Source organism: Anser cygnoides, chromosome 8 (genome assembly GCF_040182565.1).
Source record: "Anser cygnoides isolate HZ-2024a breed goose chromosome 8, Taihu_goose_T2T_genome, whole genome shotgun sequence".
In the NCBI taxonomy this organism is placed as follows: Eukaryota; Metazoa; Chordata; class Aves; order Anseriformes; family Anatidae; genus Anser; species Anser cygnoides.
The window spans coordinates 6850396-6874610 of NC_089880.1; the positions used below are offsets into that span (position 1 = coordinate 6850396).

General features: G+C 40.1%; 2 protein-coding genes across 13 annotated transcripts in view; one reads left to right on the plus strand and one right to left on the minus strand.

Moving 5' to 3' along the window:
* CAMSAP2 (calmodulin regulated spectrin associated protein family member 2) overlaps positions 1–3583 on the minus strand; it is an 80525-nt gene extending 76942 nt beyond the window's left edge. For all 4 annotated transcript variants that reach the window (XM_048066918.2, XM_048066917.2, XM_013190697.3 and 1 more), the window contains exon 1: positions 3133–3583. In XM_048066918.2, coding sequence (XP_047922875.1) covers positions 3133–3271 — 139 coding nt within the window. In that variant the 5' untranslated portion in view covers positions 3272–3583. The remainder of the gene's footprint in view (positions 1–3132) is intronic.
* A 154-nt stretch (positions 3584–3737) lies between these two features.
* The window catches only part of DDX59 (DEAD-box helicase 59), a 30153-nt gene continuing 9675 nt past the window's right edge, over positions 3738–24215 (plus strand). Inside the window, exons 1-4 of one of the 9 annotated variants that reach the window (XM_048067116.2) lie at positions 3801–4194; positions 9106–9223; positions 14200–14295; positions 22398–23223. In XM_048067116.2, the coding sequence (XP_047923073.1) occupies positions 22402–23223 (822 nt within the window). In that variant the 5' untranslated portion in view covers positions 3801–4194; positions 9106–9223; positions 14200–14295; positions 22398–22401. The other 8 variants (XM_048067111.2, XM_048067110.2, XM_048067118.2 and 5 more) reach the window with 8 other exon arrangements.

Below are 24215 nucleotides of genomic sequence, written 5' to 3' on the forward strand. Positions count from 1 at the left end.
GACATACAATGGAATCTCTATAATTACAGATTAAAAACAAAATAAAAAAAGAACCCAGGCTGAACAAGCATCAGGAATAATGTATATTTAGCTCTGCCCATCTTCAGGATGCTGGACAGAAGAGTTTTTCCAGCTACATCTTCTGTGACTACAGTAGAGTGAGAAGACAAAACCTCACACTTGAAAATGATGACATCCACTTTTGTTGTTTCAGAAAAAAAGGATACAGAGCAAAACACTAAGATCTTTTAAAAATTATTTTTGTTAATTAGATTCTTATTAATAAGATTAGTAATTATTATTATATTTTAAGTCAAATCATATAATATCATCAACACAGTTCAAGCACTCCTTTGGAAAGCAGTTTTTCTATACTCAAATAGTTAACTCCCAGCATTGGGAGTTAACACTGAAATTGAGTGCTTGCAGATTTAATTTCTAAGGTCAAACATTGCCCCTAAGTTACTGCTAGCTGTGTCACTAAAATCATCATAAAATGTTATCACAAAATGTTTATTCTAACCTGCACTAACATGGGGACACTTTTTGCAAAAAAAAAAAAAAAAAAACGAGAACCATCAAGATACAAAACCCCACACTCTGTCAATACACAAATGTGAATGCTGTCTTCAGTCAGTATTTCTTAAAAAAAAATCTTCATATATTCTTCAAACAAGATGCCTTCAAGATGTTAGTGTACTTACTCTAATAAAGACAGCTTACGAGCAAGACAACTTACTTTGACTTGGCTATGTTGTCAGCCAGACTGTTCTCACAGCTTCATGGAGGATAACAACACACAATTGGTCTCTCTGGTTTTCAATGCAGATAACAATTATCAACCACCAAAAGTCATTACTGTATCTTAATGAATGCTCCATATTCCAGAATTCTTCTTCAAGAGAATTCTCTTCACAACACCTGCTCAAGCTTTACCCAACAATTTTGACTGTATTACAATATGCTTTTAAGAATGCAAAATATGCCCACTGGACCTGAAAGATGTACCCATTTGATATATAGAGATGTGGACTACAGCAACTTATGTCTTTCATTAATCCAAGTGAACAGCAATCATTTCTTGCAGAGAGGGCGGAGAAAAATCCTTCACTTCTCCCACCCACTCAAGGAATTCCAGTATTTCAAGGATTAAAAAAAGAAATAAAATGTGGCCTCCGTAAGCACTCTAATAATCCTCTGTAATTCCTTTGTATGAATGCATATAGCGATAGCTAGCAGGAGACGTGGCTGAGGTTGTGATTTACTCTACAGAACTAAAACAAATAGTTTAAAAAATCCAATCCTGTCAAACTTCCTTCCTTCTTGGAAAAGGTGAAGGTCAGTTCTTCTGTTTCTCTCCAAGCATAAAGGAAGCGTTTGTATTGCAGACATGTAAGTCTCGTATACTGTTTTTCCCTGCTGTAGACAGGAATTCTTCTTTGAAGCTCTAGTGATATTAACCAAATAGAGGAACCGTGAGAATAGAAACACTACAATTGCATCTGTTTAGCTCTCTTCTTACCAGTTAGGTTATGGAAGTATTTAGGGGCCAAAAGGAGCTATCACCTCCTCTAACGATGTTTCACTTGTGTCTCTCTGAATCACCACAGTAACAAGGAGTATAAGAACCTGTTTTGGATCACGCTTTCCATAAAGTGTTAACTGACTAGTACCCGGGAAGTTGCTTTACACATCCAATAACAACTCCACCAATATGAACCAAGACATTTCAACCACAGCCTGAGAATTTGTCCAGCTCCAATAGATTAGATTAGGTTAGAATGCTGGGTTATGTAATTGCACAAGCACTGTACACCCGACACCCCACAAATACAACCTATAAAGCCGAGCTACTCAAAAAGATAATCATCTCTCAAAAGCTAGGAACAAGGACTTCAAGAATTATCACTAGTACTATTTACCTCTTATATCTGCAAAGCTGATAAAGTCTTATACAAAAGCATTATATACCTCCTCAGTTTACAAAGCAAAGTAAGGAATACTTACTGGCAATTTTTTATAATATGAAAACAGTACTTTGATGTTTTTCTTTCTGATGTGATGAATATGCATTTTATTTCAGTAGTCACTGACCTTAGCAAAATTTCACTAGGTTCAAACACTTTGAAAGCGGCTTTTTGGAAGCCCCGTGTCAAATATCATTGGTTCCCAGGGGCATCATAATGGTACACCTTTAACCCTGTTGAAGTATGTAAAACAATGCTCTGGCCTTAAATGCAAAAGCCACAAAATTCCAAAAGGAGGGACCTTTTCCTGTTATTCTACACAAGAGAGGGGTAAAAATATAGACTGCAAACATCTAGCTCACCTTTCAAAGAAAACCCCTATTTTTAAATCATAGAAAACTAGACGATTAATATACTACAGCTATAAAAACAAACAAACAACAACAACAAAAAAAACCACCACCCAGCCTGGTAAGTTTTCAAGATGCCTTCCTCGGAAGACCTCTGTAGCCCGGTGTTCCTCAGCGCCTAACAGTATTTCAAGGATAGAATAATAGGTCTGGTATTCCTCAAGGCCTGGGTTTTCAGAGACCCAGAAGTAACGCCTCTTGGAGGCATTACAATCAATTCTATTTACACTCACAGACAAGGAAAGCCTACTGTACTCCGCAGGCCAAAAACCAGCATTAAACGCTTTTCCCCCAAATCCTTCTTATTGCTTAACCATTCAAATGGCTACAGGCTACTGGCACACACGTCAAACTGCAGCGCACATCCATTTCCATCGCTAACCCTCAATTCAGCTCTTAAACACCCAAACACAGACTGCTGGGTTGCTTTTTTTTTTTTTTGGCCTTCTAGAAGCGTGACCCTGGGAATAAATAAAACGAACCACGATTTGCAGAGTTCAAATCCTAAAATAAAATTACATTAGCTGTAAAATACAAAAAAATACTGAAGGAAACAGCGGTGCTGAGAAGACCACAAGGTAATTAAGGAAAAAACAAACCAACAAAACCCACCAGGAGGTACAAGGGACCCCAGGACCGAAATGCTTTTGCCGGCACCTTGTGCCTCCCCTTGCCAGCTGCTCGCACGTCCTCGGGAGCGAAGCAACCAGGCAGGAACCAGCATCAAAGGCAGGGAAGAAGCCGACGCCACCTACCTGTCCCAAAGGCTTTGGCCACCAGCCAGGCGAGATTACAGGCGATTTTCGCTCGGGAGAAATCATAATGGTCAAAGGGTTTGATGGCAGGGACAATGAAAGTCTTCCTCATCTCCTTGGCGTCCGCAGCATCCCCCATCTTCTTGCAGGACCCCTCGCAGCCCCGAACTTACATGGTTGTCCCTCCTCCTCCTGCCGAGGCCGGGAGAGGCGCAGGAGCAGCCGAGGGCGCGGAGCCCAGCTGTCCGTGACGGGCTATCGCCGCCTTCCTCCGCGCAGGAATGTGGCAGAGCCCGAGCGTCCCCTTCCTCCTCTTCCTCCTCCTCCTCCTCGCTCTTTGTCTCCACTCACGCCACCGCCCCCCCAAAACCGGCCGCCAGCCCCCGGCTCGGCCCCGACAGCCGCCGGCCGGGCCCTGCCCGGCCCCGAGATGTCAAAACGCCGGCGTGCGGCCCCCGAAACGCGGCGGCCCGGAACGAGCCGGCAGCGGGTCCGGGTGCCCCCCGCCGCCCCTCAGCCGGGCGCTGCGCTGCCGCCGCCCGCCGCCCTCAGCCCCCCGCCCGCCGCCGCCGCTGCGGCTCCCGCCCGCCCGCCGCTGCCGCACTGGCCGGGCGACGCGCCGTGCGCAGGCGCTGCCGCCTCCCCGCCGGGGCGGGGCGGGAGGGCGCTGGGCCCGGGCCGAGTCCTCCGGTGGCGGTGAGGGACAGGGGGGGATCCCCTCAGGGACCTTCTCAGGCACCCCGTGAGGGGTGTGTGGGGGTCTGGCCTGAGCCCTGCCGAGGGGTCCGGCCCGCTGAGGTGACACCGAGCCTCTCCTGCCCTGTGCTCCGGCAGCTGTGGGCGCAGCCGCTTCGCCTGACTGAAAACTTATTATTTTTATTTTTTTTAGAGAGGTTTTGCTTGAAGGGACCCGCCCCGACCAAGAATAAGCTAATCTGGTCGCCCCCCGCCCGCCTGGAGGGTCGGTGAGTGGCCACCACCTCCTGCAGCGCAGGGCAGCATCTTTTTATTTCCCAGCTGAATGTGGAAGGGAGTCTTTAGATACAGCCTTGGCATGAAGCGGTAAGGCTTTCAGATAGTATTTTATCGAAATTATTATCTCGTTATTTGTAAAGAGGACTTTAAATTGATCAGGACAGAGGACTTCCCATCGTTACGTGGCTAGCCATGCTTCTCGCACTAATGATACAAACGCTGTCATTATGAGGCCGTGCTGTGCTTCCCAGCTTTAGTGACACGAGTCTATAGTTACTAGCAATGATTGCGTAAATAAAGGGTTTGGGGAGGCCAGTGTTTGAAGAGGTTATTGCTGACACATGCTCTCTGGGATGGGATTCCCAGGCTGTCATACATACCACTCATAAGTGGTGCATAGCGAGCTACAAAACAAGGGATTGCTGTTCGCAGTATTCAGCAGGAGGCAGGGAAGGAGAAAAGTTTAGAAATCCCTTTTTTAGCACACATATGGCTGAAATTCCCAGATCCTCCCCAGCAGGAACAGGAATAAGAACAAATTAAAATATAGGTGTGACTTGGGAACGTGTTCTGTGTTCAGAAAGAGTACATACTTAGCTTTCAACAACTAAAGTTACACCTGTACTTGCGCGTTTTCCTGAATTAGTATTGTGTGTGTTTTTTTTTTTTAAATATACTTTGGGAATAAGTTATATATAAGGCACTTAAAATTATTTTACCTGATACGGATTTTTTACATTGTTTCTTGAAAGCTCATTTAATTCTTCCTGTATATATAACAACAAACACCTGTAATTCATGAGCTTTAAAACCTCAAATGATTAGACCTAAAACAAGTTCCTATGTTCCAACTCACTTGCTTTTTGTATGACTAAGAAAATGCCTAAAAGTTGGGTGACTTACAGGAAGACATGCTTATGAAAACTCTAAGGCCATAATTTAGGTATGATGGGTATGGGTCCACTTTAAGAGGTCACAAGATTTTTAAAGTCTCAGAAGAATATTTAGAAAAGGTGGTCTGTGGTGAGTGTAATGAAAATGTTTTTAACTTGCTTTTAGAACTGAACACATGGATATGAAGTCTGTGTAAGTGAAAAAGACCACCACCACTAGTTGCTCATGCCAGTTCTTCTGCTTTTGCAAACGTGCCAAATGTGATCTTGCTTACTGCACTGTCAAAGATATCAACAGTCAACATGGAAAATGATTAAAATTTACTTTAATTGTCCAGAGGAGATAAGCAGAAAAACTGAGCAAGGGCTCATCCCCTTCTGCTCTGTTCCTGTTTATTCATCTCAAAATATTTTAAATAGTGATAATCTCTTCTGTACACAATCTTTTTGTTGCAAAGTATTTTATACTTTAAAGTTTATTCCAAGTGGAAATATGACGCATTAAGAAATAAAACAAGCAGCTCCCAGATGTCTTTTCCTTCATTTTCCCTTCCTTTGCTCTCCTTCCCTCTCCCCTGGATTAGAAACCCATTTGCCCAGTTTTATCCTGAAATTATATCATAGACCTGATTCTTCACTGTCACGTGCCTAGTCACGCACACAGCAGTTGTACCGAGCCTGTAGTCAGTGTCAGGCAACAGGAACAGATATGACCATGAAGCTATGAATAATGGTGTGGATGACGGCTGTTGCTAATAGTTGTTGCTAATAGTCTTAACCTTGGGAGATAGTGGAACGAACCTTGACTAACAATTATGTATCTTGGTTTTCTCACTTGTGTCAAGATTTCACGGGGCTTCTGAAGAGGCTATGTCTAGAGTAGATGTCCTTAGTCTAAATTAGGGCTAGCACTAGATTAGGGAATGTTCAGGCTGGAATAAGATCTAATGCATATATATATATATTTAATAATACTGTGCGGTAACAGTGAAGTAAAATGTTTTTAATTGACAATACCAACCAGCAACAGCTGCTTTAAACTACTGTATTAGGGAAAATCCACAAACAACAGTTTATGGAAACTTTTCTGGCATGTAATGCTTCAGTCCTGATGTTGGAAAAAGGCTAGGACGAACACCATGGGGATATTATCTTTAATTACTACTATGAAATTTGCCTATGTAAGATGCTCCCATTTATTTTTCTTAGCTCTTCTAGAGGTTACAGCACTCGTGACAGAAAGGGCAGCGGCTGAGGGGTGAGGTGTGCCCCGTAGCCCCTGGTGAAGAGGCAGCGTGCCCAGCTTGATGTGATGCTGCCAGACTGCCAATGTGCAGATGAAGGACCAGTCACATCCTGCTGCAATCCTTAAGAAGTGTGCTTGTTGACTTTAGCAGGTTCTGGGTTGGATGTATGAGATTGAGCAGGTAGTCTATAAAGGATTCGCTAATAGATATTACAACATAAAGAAGATGTCTCAAATTGAATCACTGATATGTGGACATATATGATATATGTTTTATATCACTGGACATCAGGAAGAGGTTCTTCACCGAGAGGGTGGCTGCACACTGGAAGAGGCTCCCCAGTGAAGTAGTCACTGCACCAAGCCTGTCTGAATTTAAGAAGCGATTGGACTGTGCACTTAGTCACATGGTCTGAAATTTTGGGTAGACCTGCGCGGTGCCAGGAGTTGGACTTGATGATCCTTAAGGGTCCCTTCCAACTCGGGATATTCTATGATTCTATGATTCTACGATACGCCAGCCTTTAAATCTTACTGTTTCAGTATTTTTTTAAATACTTCTTCATAAGTGATGATAAGACCAGTAAAAGTGTGAGAGTTAGGAAAGTATATTTTTTAATAGGTATTGCTAAGTGCAAGTGATTGTCTGAATTATTAAACTTCTCCGGTGTCATTACAGAAATGTATGTATGTAGTTTCTGCAAGGTAGGAGTTTTCTCAGGGCATCATTTTGGAGGGGAGTGTGCTCTTCCTGTTTCAGGATGATACAAAAGTACAAGAGCAGTTACATATTTTTCGTGTTTCAAGTTCTATTAATTTGCAATCAGAAATGAAAACTTTCAGCTTGCTTGATACTTACAATGTGTTGGTTTGTCTCCCTTTGTCCTTTTCTCTCTGCTTACTTTTGTGTCTTTTCCAAGATTTTTTTGTTTGTTTATTTACATCTGTTTTTCACATTGGCAGCTTTCATGTCCTGCCCATCTTCTGGAATTGTACTTGTGCCAGGGGTTTTTCGATGACCTCTCTTTCTGGGCACTGTGTAGTACTCCCTAATTCCATTGTTTTCTTCTTGACGTTCCAATAACATCAGGGTGTGTGTGAAGAGAGAGAATACTACTGTTTCCCCTACTATAACTAATGCTTTTTATTGGAAACCTTGAAACATATGGAATAGATCCTGCCCTCTTTCAGTAAGAGAGATCTGTTTCCTCTATGGCCATCTGGATGCCTGAACTGTTTTCTGAGGAAAATCCTAAGCATGATTTTACAAATGTTACCTTTAAAGACTAGAGCTAGCTTAGCTGTACTGTAAGATAAATTTTATAATGGGTAATTTAATTCAAAAAACACTTTGTACAAAAATGAAATGCAGTGTTATTACCATAATGATAGCTGTTAGATAATGCTTTATTTGTACTCTAGTTCAGAGGAAAATGGATATGACTCTAGTTTTTGAATTGTGTATTCAGGTATAAGAAGTTTAAATCAGTTAGCAAGACTTTTTCTTTTTTTACCAAGTCTGAATGAGAGCAAGTACTAAATTGTGCGCTTTTTCCTGTTGAATTATCCTGAACTATACTGAAGTGACTGGATGTTTTGTTTTTCATTCTGCTCCTGTATGTGAAGAAAGTTCTCAATGCTCAAAAGAGGTAATTCGTTGGAAGCATATGCGTGTTTGTTGGTGGAGCAGGAATAGACTTTAGTTTTCCATCTTTTGGCCCTGCATTCAGTTTCCCTTGAAGCCCATGTGTGTCTGAATGAGACCAGCAGCAAATACTAGAGAATGCTCTGTTAGAATGGGAAAATTCTAGTGTCATTTAATTGCAACAGAATTATATTCTTAGAAGGCATGGTAGTGAAGGTGGATGAAGAAGGGAAAGCAAGAGAATAGCATAGAAGACTACCTGAAGAAGTTTTTTTATTCTATTTATCTACTTAAACACATCATTATCTAATTCACTGAATTTTTAGGCAGTTTCTAAGTTTCCCTTAACTTACAGAGAGGTTGCATGTTACTGAGGATTTTTTAATGATTTAGTTAGAAAAGAAGTGTATATAGCTGGAACGCTTTTTGAAAAGTGGCTGCGGAAAGCGTGCTTCACAAAGACTTGTGTTGTGTCCATTCGTTGGTATATTGTGACCCTTGATGTTCCTGGAGATTTTGATTATGCACACATGGGAAGGTCATCACAATTTGAGTGCATAGAATTCTACTACATTTAGTTCTCTTTTGCCATCATTTTAATTTGTTTATAATATTTTCTGAGTAGCTTTAAAGAAGTATACCTTACAGTTAATTTGGAAACATTTTCAATATACGAAAATGTATAGGATGTCTAAGCCTCATGTAGAACAACTTGATTTAAATAGTCTCCTATTTCAATATATATTAGAAACGTGGAAAGAGCAACAATTACTTTAATGGTTGCCCTAAACTAAATGTATGTGTTTACATTTATATTTAGTAATAAATACTTGGCTCCAACAAAGATTTTTAAGGTTAATTGTATGTGTAGTTCCCATTTGAAATCACTGCCACTACAGACATGATTAAATTTAAGTCTGTATATAGTTGTCTTTCTGGGTTAAAGGTGTCATGCAGAATATTTGTTCTTGAAGAAATAACCTGGATGATTTCTTTCTTCTAGAAAGTCTCAAAAGAGAAATTAACTACAAAAGATTTATGCATCTGTCTGGTTGTTCTGTCCTCCACTTGTTTATTCTTCACTGCTATGGTTAACCTTCACAAAATCACTTAATCTACCACCCAACAGTTCTGGATACTTACGTGCACATCTGTTATACGTGGGATGCTTTACCTACTCTGATGTGACAGCTTTTCCAGCATTTTGTTTCCAGCAGGTTGAAAAACTGATAAGTGGATTGGATGGTTACTTTTGTATTAGCTGTTTATTTACCAAGAAGGCATGTAAAGAGTTCCTCTGTTATGTCAGCACCTTTCACACCACTGTTTAAGGTTAGAATTTTATTTTTTTTAATACCATCTGTAATGGTTTGCTGTAACTTGCTGTTTTCTTGAAGGCTTCTGGATAATTTCACTTTTCCCTCTGTCATTTCCCTTGTACCCATCCAGCAGCATGCAGCCCCCTGCATCTTTAAGCCCCTCCAGTCATATGACTCCAGTATTACATTTGGTCTGGTTTTTTTTTTTGTTTGTTTGTTTGTTTTTGTGACAGTATCTATTGTTAAATGATTCATAAATTGCTTTTTGTTTTTATGCGTATAACTGTAATGTTAAGGAGATTTTTACTTCACCTTTACTATAACACCTATAGAAATTTATTGGAAATGGATAGAATTACAACTTTTTGCTGCATATCTATTTGACCAGTTAATATAAACATGTAAATATCATAGTCCATTACTGTAGACACTAATCCGGGTGCTCTCCTGCTGAAACAAATGTTGATTCTAATAGGATTCTGCTCATTTAGGAATTGCACAATTTAATTCTCTGTCCATTCTGTTAATGTCAGTAATGATGCTTCTTGACAACTTTTTAAAAGCTGTGTGTGAATATTGCCCTATATTGTGTGCGAATATTACCATATAGTCACCATATATTACCATACCTTCATTTACGATTGTTATGAAGTAGAGCCCTTTTCTTTAGGATGACTTTAGCTGACTGTATTCTTAACTTCAGACTCTCATCAACTGCTCCACCCCAGTACCTATCAACTAGCTCTTTCTCAGCTGCCCTAAAGCACCTGGAGGCTGGGTTGCTGTGCTGCCATACAATATACACAGCTGTGTTGAAACACAAGGCATTCTCTTGGCTGTCTTACCTGGGCAGGGAGCAGCCATGGTTCCACTGTTAGCACAGAGTATGGAAGTGGCAGTCGAAATCAAGGGTGCCAGAATCAGAGCCATCTCTTTGTAGTACCCAGTGTAGTTGAACAAGGATGAAGGAAGGCTGAAACTTGCTCTTTAAGGGAATATTTGAGCCCGGGTTGTGATGGTCACTGCCCTGGAAGCAGTTAAGCCAGACAAAGAACATCTGGGACTCTTAGTTCTGCACAGTTCTTCATAATCCCTCATAATACAGGCTTTGTCTTAACAGCCACAGTACAGTCCTTACAGATGATAATTTACTAAATGAGGGAAGATGCAGCCAGGGTAAGAGCATGCCTGTAGGCATTGCGTTGAATCAAGGGAATGGTTATGTGAAGCAACAAAAGTAACCCCTGGAAATTTTGTACAAGAATGTGGAGATGCTGGGGTATATATCTGTAAGTTTCTCTTTGGTCTGGCAAGTCTTGTCTGTGGCAAGCTCTTTCCTGCTTTATTCTCTGTTCTTAACAGAAAGGAAGCAATTGTCTGACTGGAGAACCTAAGGTAGCAGGAGAGATATCATTGCAATGAACCCCTCTGTTGATGCAGGTCCAGCTTGTTCAGTTGAGTGAGCAGTTTGCTATGCATAGGGCATCTGTTGGAATTGGGTACTTGAGTCTCTGTCTCAGCTGGCAGTGTTTTCTTTTAGGATTAGGAAGAGCAGTAAGTTGTGGTCACCAGAAGAGAGACACTGGGAAGCAAAAACTGGCTTAGTAAGAAAGTGTACGCGAAGTGTACCACCAAGGCCTTAAGTGTTTTTTTGCTGGTATAATTAGGAACACTATTGGACTTCTTTGAGGGAAGAGATAAATTGGAGGTGGGATACCGAAGCACAAAGAGATGAAAAATAAGAATTATAAATGCTATTTTTGTTGTATTGTGTTGTAGAAGTTACAGTCAGAGGCCAGGATGTCAGAGTGCAGAACAAAGTGATGAACTATGTTTGTTCAGAGTCAGAATGATAATGTTTTAGGTAGCAAGCAGTAGCAAATAAGGCTTTGATATTATTATATTGTTCTGATTTCATTACTTGAGTCCCACAGAAATATCCTCGCTGCTGCTGGAGAGCAGGTTTCCTGTGTATCAACAGAAGATTAAGAGCCATCTGCATGGAGATGCTGTGTGTCTGCACTTCTGCTGGCTCTTTAATCATTGAAGACACACTGTCATGCTTCCCAGGGCCAACACCCTCTTATAACCACTGACTACCTTTGCGGCTTCTCACAGAACAGACAGTGTTGGTAACACAGAAGCCTTTTTCACTACCTTATGTTTTTGCTCCCAGTCCCACTGATCTGGTAGGAGCTCTTTGTTCTTACTTGTCTCTTGTCTGTCTAGCCACACTTTTTCCTTGTTCAGGTTGTATAGTGCAGTAATGCTCTATTTTCAAGTATTTAAATCAGTAACGTCAAGGGGAGCTGTTTCCCTGCAGCTTTAGTTTACTCTGAAGCTGAACGGAATGAGAATGAGAGCCATGACTTAACTCCTCGTCATTTCATACAGGCTACTTGGGACCGGTGAAGCATGTCTCTGGCCTTTTTCCTTACATACCCGGCATGTTTGGCTGAATTGCAAATATTGTCAGCAGAACTGTTGTTTCATAGGCTTACTTGGTATTAATTTGTGCTTAACTGTAAGGCAGGCAGAGATATTCTGGGGGCCAACATGCTCTAGACATACCCCCCCTCCTTCTCCCTAAGGGAAAAAGAAATTAGCCTAGAGAGCAGAAACATTTCTTTGTTACTTTCGTCTCTTGGTATTTTCTGGCCCTGTTCCTTCCAATATTTCCTTTGAAATGATCTCACCAGATAAATCCAGAACATACCAATTGATTGGTATGTTTTGATTCTCTCTCTTAGTTTTTAATTGCTGGGAGGTTTCTTCCTCTTGGGCATAAGCCTAAGCCACCACTTTTCCCCAGCTCTTTTCAGTGCTTGGGCAACTGTCATAGCCTTCTTGCTTCTTGATACCTTGCCATTGCCTGAAAGAGAGCTTCTTTAGCATGGGCTTCGGCCTGTGTTGTGTCTGAAATCTAATTTCTATGTATCTTGCTAGTTGCCACTAAAAACAATATTGCTGTGGCAAGAAACTGTACAGAATGACCTTGTCCTAATGGGTTGTGTGCCAGAAAAGAAAGCTGGAACAGTGAAATTGGACTTTAGCACAGCTCAAAGTTTTGAATCATTTGATTTAAACAAAACAAAACCATTTTAACATGGAAATTCTAAGCTTGCTTTGTGTAAGAATGTTGTGTTATTTTGTCAGTTTTTCACAACCTATCCTAACACCCAAGTCAGCTGAGTTGTATTAAGAATTTGCACAGATTTAATCCACTGAGTTGTTGAGCAGATAGAATCCCATGAGTCTTTCATAAGAATTTCATACTGCTGTCCTTAAAAAGAAAATACGTCAGTGGAGTCTTTAACATATAGCACAAAAGTCTTCTTTTACACTGCAGTACTTCAGACTTTAATACCCAAAGGGTTAGAAAACACATAATGATTTGGAGTGCAAAGTTGCTAATCAGATTTTTTTTCAATATAAAAACTAAAAATGTATGAATTCTAAATTGTTTATTTAGTGTAAATGTAATTGATTCCAAAATTTAGAAGTATATATTAAAACTTATAATCTGAATTATTTTGAAGCAGGCATTATCATGCTGGATTTTTTTTGCAGCCAACTTACAAATCCCAGAAAAATAAGGTTTGCATGGAAAGTTCTTGGCAGATCTCTCTTGGAACAGTACAAACTAAACTGCTTAACAAGGAGGCATTCATTATTTCTGTCTTGCTACCCTCTGTTATTGTGGAGTCACCAGCTGTACGGTTACTGGCATCCTTGATTTTTTCTAATAAAAAGCATAGGGAGCAGTCATTCAAGTGTGGTAGTGAGAGATCTGTCACATTTTTTAGGCTCACTTTCTTTTTAATAGCTGCCATGCTTTATCAACCTGAGCTAATGCATCGCCTGCATGTTCTCACAGCAAACAAAGTTTAGGAAACTAGTTGAATTTCAGGACAAATCTGTGGTTTATTCTTCAGAGCTTCATGGTCCTGCAACCTGTGATTAAACAGCGTGTCAACTTAGGGCCACAATGTGCGAGAAGTGGAGGTTTGTCTGTTTAGTGTTTGTAACTAATTGATAAATACTAATAAATGGTTCATAGAAGCAAAAGCTCAAGAGAGAGTTAAAGGGTTTATTTTCTTGAGCATTTAGTGATATATTCTCCTCTTTTTTGGTAACCTTGAATACTATAGTCTTATATAATTGCTGTTTATTAGTATTTCCACTGATTTGGTCCTTTCAAGGCCTCAGCTTTATCACACCTTAACTGTATTTGCTGTTATGTGTAGTCTAAAAGAGACAACATTCTCTTTTATGCAGTAAAGCTTAATTACACATTACTGAGTTTAGATATATCCCATAAGATAACAGTTCTTCAGTTTTATGTTTTCATATTTAAGTGTTCTTCCTTGCTGAGCTGTGTAAGAATTACATTTATGTGAAAAATCCATACGATATCCAATATTTGGTACAGTGCCATTCTCTGATCAGAGGAGCCAAGCTATGTTCCGACAGTGTCTTCACTGGACTTAGAGAGGATGGAGTGGAAGCTGTTTTCAAATTCAGAGTTTTCAAATTCAAGAGTAATTTCTACTTCTTAGGTTTGGATTTGAGGGGATATTCTGAGTTAATGTGCTGGTACCAGCAAGTGCGGAGTTAGCTGAACTTGAACTCGGAGCTCAGTTGTTTTGTCTGAACTGGGTTTCTTAGAAGAATGTAAATAAGAACAACCTGAGAAGCCTGTAATTAGAGCCAAGCTTTGACAGGGTATGTGTTCAGAGATGGACTACTAAGGCCCAGGGTGAAGTTAGTTTTCGATTTACACAGATTGCTCCTTTTCTTGTTTACCCAGTCCATCTTCAGACTGATCCATGGGGCTTTGGTATTCTCAGATTGGGATGTAGCATAAAACGTTTTACTTCCTTACATACTAGGCACTTTATGCCAGGAAATAGGTATAAATAACTCCAAGACTTGCTGTTCAGTGCTGTTACTCTGTCATTCTTTAATCTCTGCTTTTGTGTTTTGTAGGATGACTGTTACACATGTATGCATACAGGAGCATTTGTCTGGGAGCGCAGTTCATCTTTGCCATGTGTGAATATCCAAGTGCGAGGATAAATTTAGGTAAATGATCACATTAATGGTAATTATTTGTATGGATGAAGCAAGAAAAATAAATGAGCAAATTGAAATATTGGAATTTTAAGGTATGCTTTCACACATTACACAGGTGTTTTAACTCCATAAAACCTGAGTAGTGCATTGGTTCTGTAATGACTCAATTGTGGCATTTTTAGCTATATTGAAATACATTTTTAGAAAAAATAAATAAGTTCTACTACATGGGAAACTATCTTATTTCATCTTTGCATAGAAATATTTAGAAAATTATTATATGAAGAACTAAAGGGGCAGAACTATATTTGAAGTCTTAGTTAAATGACACTGAATCATTTCTAGCGCTAACAGTGCTATATAATGCAAACCATTTGTCCACTATAAAATTGTTTTTCCATTTCAAATTTCAGCATGGTAGCTTTCTGTTGATAGGTTCTACATGGGGTTAGGTGTTGTCCATACTGGTGCAGCTGGCATAAACACTATATTGTGTATTCTGGCTATTAGGACAGAAATGTAATGCTGCTAAGGCCACATCCAGATTACTTTTTTGCCACTATGTTATTTGCTACAGCTAATGAAAACCATGGCCTCACAGGTGATAGGAAAACAAACAAACAAACCTTTGGGCAAATAGTTATACATTATTTAGTAAAGAGGAACTGGCAGGAGGCTCTAGCCCTGCTTTTCTAGCTTCTCAAATTTATGCATATGGTGTTTATGAAAAAAGTTATGGGAAAAAAATGAGTGTTAGCCATAGCAAATGTTAACAGTTGTTTTGCTCATTCTTTTCTCCGCATAAGAGAAGGAAACAGGAAAGAAACACTTCTAGGGAAGGAGCAGTGAAAATGATGCACGTATTTTGGAGATAAATGAAAGTAATAAAATGTTTTCCTTTTGAACTCTGGTACACTTTTCTGTTAAAAAGTCATGGACAAATGGTCGGCTCAGTGACCAAGTATCTATATTGCAATAAAATGCTTTTGGAAGGGATTTTAGCTGAAGATGTAAATTTATTTAGGTAAATTAAGTCACAATTACTTCATCCTCTGTTTTGCTTGGAAGTCATGTACAAAGTATTTAGCACGTGACAAATATTTCTGCTAGTGAAAAGAATGCCAAATAAGTTACAGGTCTGCAAAATGAACGTCAGAGGTCTTCACAGTGAGTCAGTGGAAAAAATTATCCCTGAAGTGTATTTATTTTTTAATTGAACTATTAAGACTGCATTGAATACTCTGTGTACAGGGTGACATTTTAGATTTTAAAAATCTGTAGGCTAGAGCCCAACAGTAACAGTCACACTGAGCGGTAGTGGAGGCTGACATAAAGGAAGCTTTTGAGACTTGAATCCTAGAGCTGTGTAGCCACCTAGCCAGCCGCCAGCAGAAAGTACAGGCGCTGGAAGGCTCCTCTGTTTTATAACAGCTGCCACTGGCTTCCAAAGCGAGGAGTGGCAGCTGGCAGTCAGCAGCAAAGACATCCTGAATTTGCCTTCTACCCTGGCAGCAGTGAAATGGCTTTTTTAGATTCATTTAGAGCCTTTCTGTGCCCTCTAATAATTTCTGTGTGAAGGATTCAACTAGGCCTTCATGCGTAGGCAGAATAGGACCAAACGTAATGTAGGGAAATAAGGTTAAACCCAATGATTAATATTGCCATAGATTTTAAACAAGACCGGTAAAAAGTCTAGTTTCTAGCATCTCCCTTGCATGTTTCCCAGTGCATTCTTAGTCCAGCGATTTCTATTTTCAAAACTAGTAATGCTGGTAAGAGCTTTAGTGATGTAATGGACATTTATTATCCAGTTATTCAAAAAGCTTATAATGGATTTTTTTTTCAGCCTTCCACAGTAATGGATCATAACTCTCCCTGTAATGCAAATGCAACATACCAGAGCATAAACTCTTAAGTTTATTGTAGTCGCTGGTTAACAAGAAACGTCTTCATCTGTTAGGAAGCGATATGGTTGGAAAAGGTTTATTGAGGAGGAAGGTGGAAATGCAGGTCATCTACCTTTGGTAGAATACTTCTGTGGATCTACGTTAGTGTAACAGTCACATAATGAAAAAACATGAATAAAAGTTTAGTCAAGCCACCTAAGGAACTGTACATTGTAATAGTTGGATCTGTAACATTAATAGAGGAAAAATAATTGATCACAGAAAAAAAAGCCAAGCTGAGAGACCCAGAAGCAGTGTGTTTAATGTTTTGTAAACATGACATTTAGAACTCTAAAACAACAAGCAGTAAATGAAATAAAAAAAGAAACAATAAGTAAAACAAAAATACAAATAGCAGAAATAGGTGATGATTACTGCTTCTCATCTGGCAGGCTTAGCACAGAAAAATCAATACATTCTGTACCTGTGGGAATCGGGCTTTCAATGCCAGAGCTTCACGGTAGGACTGCTGTTTGCTTTTTAAAAACAAACAAACCCACAGCTCAGTAATATATTTTAAGTATTCAGATTTAAATAGACTTGTATTAATTCCAGTTTTACTGCAGATTTCTGCAGAGACTAGTGTCAACGAGTATCTCCTTAGAAAGTGGCTATTCAAACAAAGAATGTTCAGGAAGCCTAAAAATTGTAGTACAAGCTTTCTTTTACTGATTACTTACTTTTAACAAGTTTAGGAGTTGCCTGTTTGCATTAAGTAAAATTAAAAAAAAAATCTGGGCCTCAAAATAAATGTAGTGTGTTAAATGTCAGTACTACATCAGGACAATTTATATGAATATTAGCAGAATTGACTAGTTAATGGCTAGCTACCATTGTTTATTTTTAGATTATCTAGATTTTTCCTGTGTGGTTGCTTCAGAGCTGTAATTCAGAAACCAGTGGAGTCATTGACTCACTGATTCATTCAGTCAAAGAACTATTCATTAAGTGTGCTTTGGCTTTGAGCTGCTGTTGACAACCTTACCTACAAACCTGCAAAGTGGCTTCTAAATCCCTAAACACGAAAGAAACAAACAAAAAAAGAGTTTTGTAGCATCAGGTTGAGCAGACAAACGGCCAGTCCCCAGGTAAACGTGTGTTTGATTCCATGTGGTCTGAATGGAAAGGCAGCCTCCTTCCTCTTCCCCCAGCCAGCAGATGTTTTGTTAACACCACATATAGGTGCTGTGGCATGTGCTTTTTTTTTTTTTTAATTCCAGGGAATCATTCTGTAAGTGGCATCATTGTAAATTTCTTGCTCTTTATCCTGATACATAGGATACATACAGAGACAATTAAAATAATATCATAAAGAAAACCCAAGATACCACTCTTGATGGTGAAAACCCAAGATACCACCCTTCTTTTGAGGCAAGATTTAATTTTTAGATTTGTCAGTACTGCCACTTCCCACTTGAGGGAGTGATGTGTTAGGCTCTATTTTGACACTAATTTGAGTCCATTCGCAGTATGTTTACCTACACTGGGAGTTCACTCCATTTGGAAGATGCAGGCTTTGCATGAGGATATTTTGGCTACAAAGAAAACTAAAAATGTACCGTATTAAAACATTTTGGACACTTCCCTTTTGGGGTGTATTTATCTGTTAATCAGACCCTGTAGGGAACTTGTGAATACCCTTCTTGCCAGATTCTTGGCAAGATGCCTACAGGTTGTGTTCTGGTAGAGGTTTTAATTAATAGGGGTCGCTCTGGCAGGTATCACTGTGGAGAGCTGAGGCATATGCTACAGCTAAGCAGCTCTTTGAAATGCTTGTGATACCATCTCTGATTTAGTATGTACAACACCTGTTTCTTCTGAACATGCCTGGGAATAGAGGGATTTTAGTCTCCTGATTTAATCCAGTCTTGTGTTACTGAATTATTTATTGTTTACAAGTGATGCAAAAAGTTGGTTCGCACTTCTTTTATAGAACGGCTGTGAGATGTTAGAAACTGTAGGGCAAAGTATCTGGTATTAACTTGAGGGCAGGAATCCAAGATGCCACACTTGCTTTCTGCGTATTTGATATGGAAGCCACGAATGAACATGGAAAAATCTTTTTGGTATGATTTAAAATAGACCAAAAAGTGGGATCCTTTAATGTTGGTAATTTGTGCTTGAATGAGTTTTCATTCTTTGCCTTTTTGTCTGTACTGAATATCTTCACTATTTCAACAGAAAATTGTATAAATTTATTAATTGAAATTATCTGTTGTGGTAAATCTATGTCAGTATGTATTAGTTCGTTTGCACGTGTGGGTTTGTGTGTGCTCTATTACATTGCTATAGCATTAACTCCTAATATTTGTTTAAGAAGTTACTCTGAAGAGTCATATTAATTAGATAAGGGGTGTATTTGGACAGGGATTTTTAATAACAATACTTGATGGATTTCTAGTAACCACACATGATAATTTTTGTAGCAGCTATTGTACTGTAACACATGAAGCACAGACTGTGATGCTCATTTCACTGCTAAGACAAGGCGATTGTAAATTTTTAGTGCTTTAAAAAATAACAGTGTGACTACACAAAATCCAGATGCTAGTACTATTTTTTTAACATGACCTGGAAACCTTAAGATTTTCCATAAAGATATCCCTGGATAAATTGTGCAGAATATGCGTAAATGATTGTCCTAATTATCAATGGCTTTCTAACAGGACTTAAAACCAACTTAGTTCAGCAAGCGTTTGAACTAACTAGTTTTCAGGAGGAAGGATACCAAGACAAAACTCCCCTAGGATTTTAAGAGTATCTTATCTGGGCATATTTTGTACAATATGGTGAACACTAGAAGTACAAAACTTGAAGTTCAAAATTTTATTTAGATGTCATTAGCAGCATCAAGAGCTGGAAGAAGGGGAATGAAATTTGCCAAGGTTATCTATTCTTATATTTTTCAGCATTCTTTTTTAAGCTTGGGAAAGTGACAGGAATAGAACGTGTATTATCAACAGTCAAGGCAGGTTTTCTGTTTGGACAAGCTCAATTCGTGTTACATTTATAATTGTGTGTTATATAACAATGGTGTTAAAAATGCAACATAATATGTGCATCTCCAAAATTATGATTAAAAAAAAAAGTACCCAATAAGAAAGTATTCATTATTAACCAGTGTTCTCGTGAAACAAATACGGTGTTGAGCAAAAACTGCAAGTCATGCATCCAAAAATGAATCATGGAATACACCCACCAGCTACATTATTCCTTCTGCACTTTGCAGCTCACAACGTCAGGAATATGCACTATGAACAAAACCAATAAGGAGCTGTACTATGTGTGGTTAGTATTAGCTAATCTTAGGAGTTTGGGTGTAATTGAAGTGACAACTTTTCTCTCATGGCAGGTTGAGGCAGAATGGTAGCTTTCTGCAAAACAAAACAGCGATTTTACTATTATAAAAAGTTATTTTAATGTTCTTTATATTCACTTGTTTCCATTAGGCTAACATTTCTGTCACAGAAATCTACTGTTAGCAAAGTAGAAACAGCTGATACACCAAATAAAACATCACGTATGTATATGGTCTTTATAGAATACGAAACATATTGAATATTGTTGAAATATTGGTCTTTATTTAGCAAATGATGTTTTGAGTTTCTGGAAAGGACTGCTCAAAAATGGAAGTAAGAACAGGAAATTAGTCCATATTAGAAGCTTTCTGGGAGGGAAAAGAGGAAAAAGTGCAAACAGAGGAATGACAAAGGCTGAATTAGGGAAAGGTGGAGATTTTCAGGCAATGAAGAATGCAAGGAATGTGGGTAAAGAGTGTCTTGACAGCTTCTTCGGTTCTAGAAATGCCTATTTAATCTTTCCAATATCTTAATGGTGTCCTCTACTTGCACCAGTTAATTAAAAATCCCTCACAGACCAAAACCTCCCATTTGCACAAACTTAACCTTGCTGCTGCGAGAAGTCCACCACAGAGGAATCCGGCATAGTGTAGGACAAGCTGCTGTTTAAGTGGGACTGGATTATCAAAGGTACAGAGCACTGCAGCCAGCTGCTGCTGGTGTGTCTCACCTGCCCACCTGCCTCAGCTTTGTGTGAGTGTTTTAACCCTGTTCCCACTGGCTCCTCTGGTCCTCTCGACTGCCACAACACAGTTTGCAGAGGGGCTGCCAGCATGTATAGGCTCTGCTAGCAGGAAGGCAGTGGTGAGGTCACCAACAAAAGCAATTTCTGAAGGCTGCTGCTGCCCTTCTGCGAAATGTGATAAATTCTGGTGTTCTCCATTGTGATGTAGCAACAGGATAAGTAAGGTGTGCTTATTTATTACTGAAAATAAAAAAGTCATTTCCTTGATCGCCATATATGAACAGCTCTGTCATGCCCTTGCACCTGTTTTAAGTGGGTAAATACACGTGCTAGGAATTTATTTAGCATACTTTGCACCTCCATCACATGCAGTAATGTGTTCTGCAAATAACTTGGTATGTGTCCGCAGCACCTCATGCCGTAAACACGGGCCGGCCAGCCCCGAAGCAGGCAAACACCGTTCCCTCCACCGCGGAGCCGAGCGGGAGGCCACCCTGGCTCGGTGCGGCGCAGCTCACTCGGTCCAGGCCTCGTACAGGGGCCTGGCCGCCCCTCCGGGGAGCGCAGAGCCCAGACGGGCCGCTCCCTCGGGCCTGCCGGGGCCCGCCGGCCCTCGCCTCCCTTCCCTCAGCTCGCCCCGGCCGCGCCCTCCCGGCGCGCTCCCCGCCGCCGCCATTTTGTGAGGGGAGGCGGGCGGGCGGCCGCCGGCGGGGCGGGAGGCGGTGTCGCTGCTCCGGCGGCGGGGAGGAGGAGGAGGAGGCGGAGGCGGCGGGCTCCCCCTGGCAGCACGGAGGTGGGGGTGCGGGCAGGGCGATGGGGGCGGTCATGGGTGCGCGCCGGCTCCCTCGCCCCTACGGTGGGTGGCTGCTGCCCCGGGAGGAGGGCAGCGGGGCTTCCCGGCGCTGCAGGGCTGGCGGTCTGCCGTGGCGCCGGCCCTGCCCCTGCCCTGCTCCTAGGCAGGCCCGCAGCAGCTTCCCGGCGCTGTGGGAGCGCGCTGGGCCTGCGAGGAGCGCGGTTCGTGGCGAGCCTGGCGTGCTGCTGCCTCCTAATGTCACCCAGGCGGGTACCGGGCGCGTCAGGAGGGCTGCTGGGGGCAGCTTTCATCCCTTAAAAAGTTAAAAACGAGCAACAAGCGGTGGGATTTGGCTCCTAGTCCGACAGCGAGGGGGGAGCGGCCTTCCCCGAGTCACCCGGGATCGCCCCGTGTGTCCTGCCTGTGAGCTCCGGGCGGCAGAGTTTTAGCTAATCGGGCGTTGCTGATGGTTCTTCGTCTTTCAGAATTGCTTTGAATCACACAGGGAAAAAAAGCTCTCTGTAAACACAGGGGTAGTTTCCCGTTCTTTTAGAAAACTGATGTACAAAGAAGCTGGCAGATTGGTATGCATGGCATGATTCATTCAGAATAAAGTTACAGTATTTTTTACTTTGCTTATGGATTGTACTGTACCGAATGATCATTGAGAACATCTGACATTTTCGAGGTCAAGTTTCAGAATACGAAGTTACAATTATTTATGGACAATTAATTCAGCTTCCTTGTATTACAGGAGGGGCTTAGCAAATTGGTCATGTAGGTCTTTGCTTTCTTTGATGTCCTGGACAAACAGAGCTGGACCCCAAGAGGATCTCAAAGTTTACAGCTTTACCAAATTTGGGTTAACTTTGAAAGGGACACCAAAAGTAGTGATCTTGGGAGGGTGTCGTGCTAAATTTCACGTCAGTTTCAAGATTGATGATTTTGTTTGTTTTTAACAATTTTCTAAACTAAACTAGAACGCATGTTTTGTTTCTATGTGTCATTTTGGAAACAAAACTCTCCAAGCATTTAAATATGACTAACTAAATTTGTAGATAGTGAAAATCAAAGGTTTTTTTTTTTTATATACTACCAGAAGCTGGGTGGATGTCTGTTTTGTTCCATGCTTCCACTTTGTTTTAAAGTATTACTTTACATTATATCAACATTGCAAAGACCAAAATCATTTTTTAAAGGATGCAGTTTCTACAACTTGTTGAGGATTAAGGGTTGATTTCTAGGTTTGAAAATTTATTTCTTCAACTTTGTACCTTTCTCAATGATAATAGTTTCTAACATCTAACGATTTTCTTTCTACTGCACAGAAGCATGTTTTTGCCAAGATCTGTTAAAGTCAAGAGGAGTGCTGATGAGGACAAAAGTTGTACAGCTAAGAAAAATAAGTTGTCTTCTGGAGGATCTTTGTTAGAGGAGAATGCTGAGCTCCAAGACTGTAAATCAGTTACAACAGAAACTTCTGCTTCAAGATGCAATCCGAATGAAGTTGTGCAAGAATGCACAGACCCTGTAGCTATTCCATCAAATCTCGGTTTGGGTAATACTTTGGGAAAGGACAACCAAAATACCAATGAAGATAGCTCTTTGGAAGAGCCCATAAAATCCTTCAGCAAATCCCAGCGTTGGGCAGAGCCTGGAGAACCTGTATGTGTTGTCTGTGGTCGCTATGGAGAGTATATCTGCGATAAAACGGATGAAGATATTTGTAGCCTGGAGTGTAAAGCCAAACACCTTCTACAAGTTCAAGAGAAGGAGAAAAAGCTGAAATCTGATCAACCTACAAAAGCAGAATCTCAAGCAGAAACTGACCTGCTTAATACACCTTATTTCTACAAAGATCACTCCTTTATTTTAGGTTTGCAAGATGAGCAGGTTGAGAACCTTAAACTGCAATTAGGTATTGCAGTCCAGGGCCAGCAAGTTCCAAGACCTATTATAGAGTTTGAACACTGTGGTTTTCCTGAAACTTTAAACAGCAATTTAAAGAATTCTGGTTATGAAGTCCCAACTCCCATCCAAATGCAAATGATCCCTGTTGGTCTGTTAGGGAGGGATATTGTGGCTAGCGCAGACACAGGCTCAGGAAAAACAGCGGCCTTCCTACTCCCTGTTATTATGAAGGTTTTAAAAGAGGTAATAAAACTGCGTGTATTTAGATAAAGTGGTTTGCAACTTTGTCTCCAGGATTCTCAGTGTAATTGAGAATGTAATTGCAGTTTTTTTTTAATTGAAAATCGTTTATTTATTTTATTTTTGACTGATGAGCATTGGTTCTTGGGGGGGGCGGAGTGGTCTGTTGATTATTTTTAATGACTTTGAATGTTTTTTCACCTTGGTCAGGAGCTAAATCATCTCCATTAATATTACTTAAAATATGGTTTCCGCTTGTTAACTACTTGAATCTGTAGTTGGTAACTACATTTTGAGGTGAACTTCCTAAATGACTTAAAATAGAAAATGCAAATGATTCCAGGTACTCTACAAGTAGTTGTTGCTAGATTTTAATGCGTCAGGTGACTGAAAAATTTTTGACATTTATATGATTCCTTGGAGTAATTTGTGTTGAAATAGTTTTAGCTGACCATCAAGTAACTACAGTAATTTAGGGTAATATAATTCCCCAAATCATCTGGTTTTACAAAGAGCTTGTAATATCAGAGGGGAGAAAGCAGTTAAGAAAAAGTTTGCATCAGAAGAATTTGAATTTATGATGAGAAATAATAGCGAATAGTATTCTGTACCTTGTGTATTAGTTCACTATTGCTTTAGTGGCTTTATTCAAAAAGTGCTGAATTAGAATATATTTGAAAATTCTATACCTTATTCTAATAGATGTTTTGGACTGTTTAGATGTCCAAGTCATTTAAAATATATATATATATACATATATAAAATTCAAAAAATTTAACTCTTTTAATCTTCAAAGTACTATATCATTAGGGATTATACAGAAGCACTTATCAACAGGAGTATTATACTCTAGTATCTGTTCTGTCTGATTATCATTAAAATTTGCATGACAGTTATATTCTTATAATGGTGTGCACAAAATTGGATTCTCAATGATCAGTATTTTACTACAAGATCTCTTTAATTCTCCCTCTTCGGGATATGCGTTAATGTAC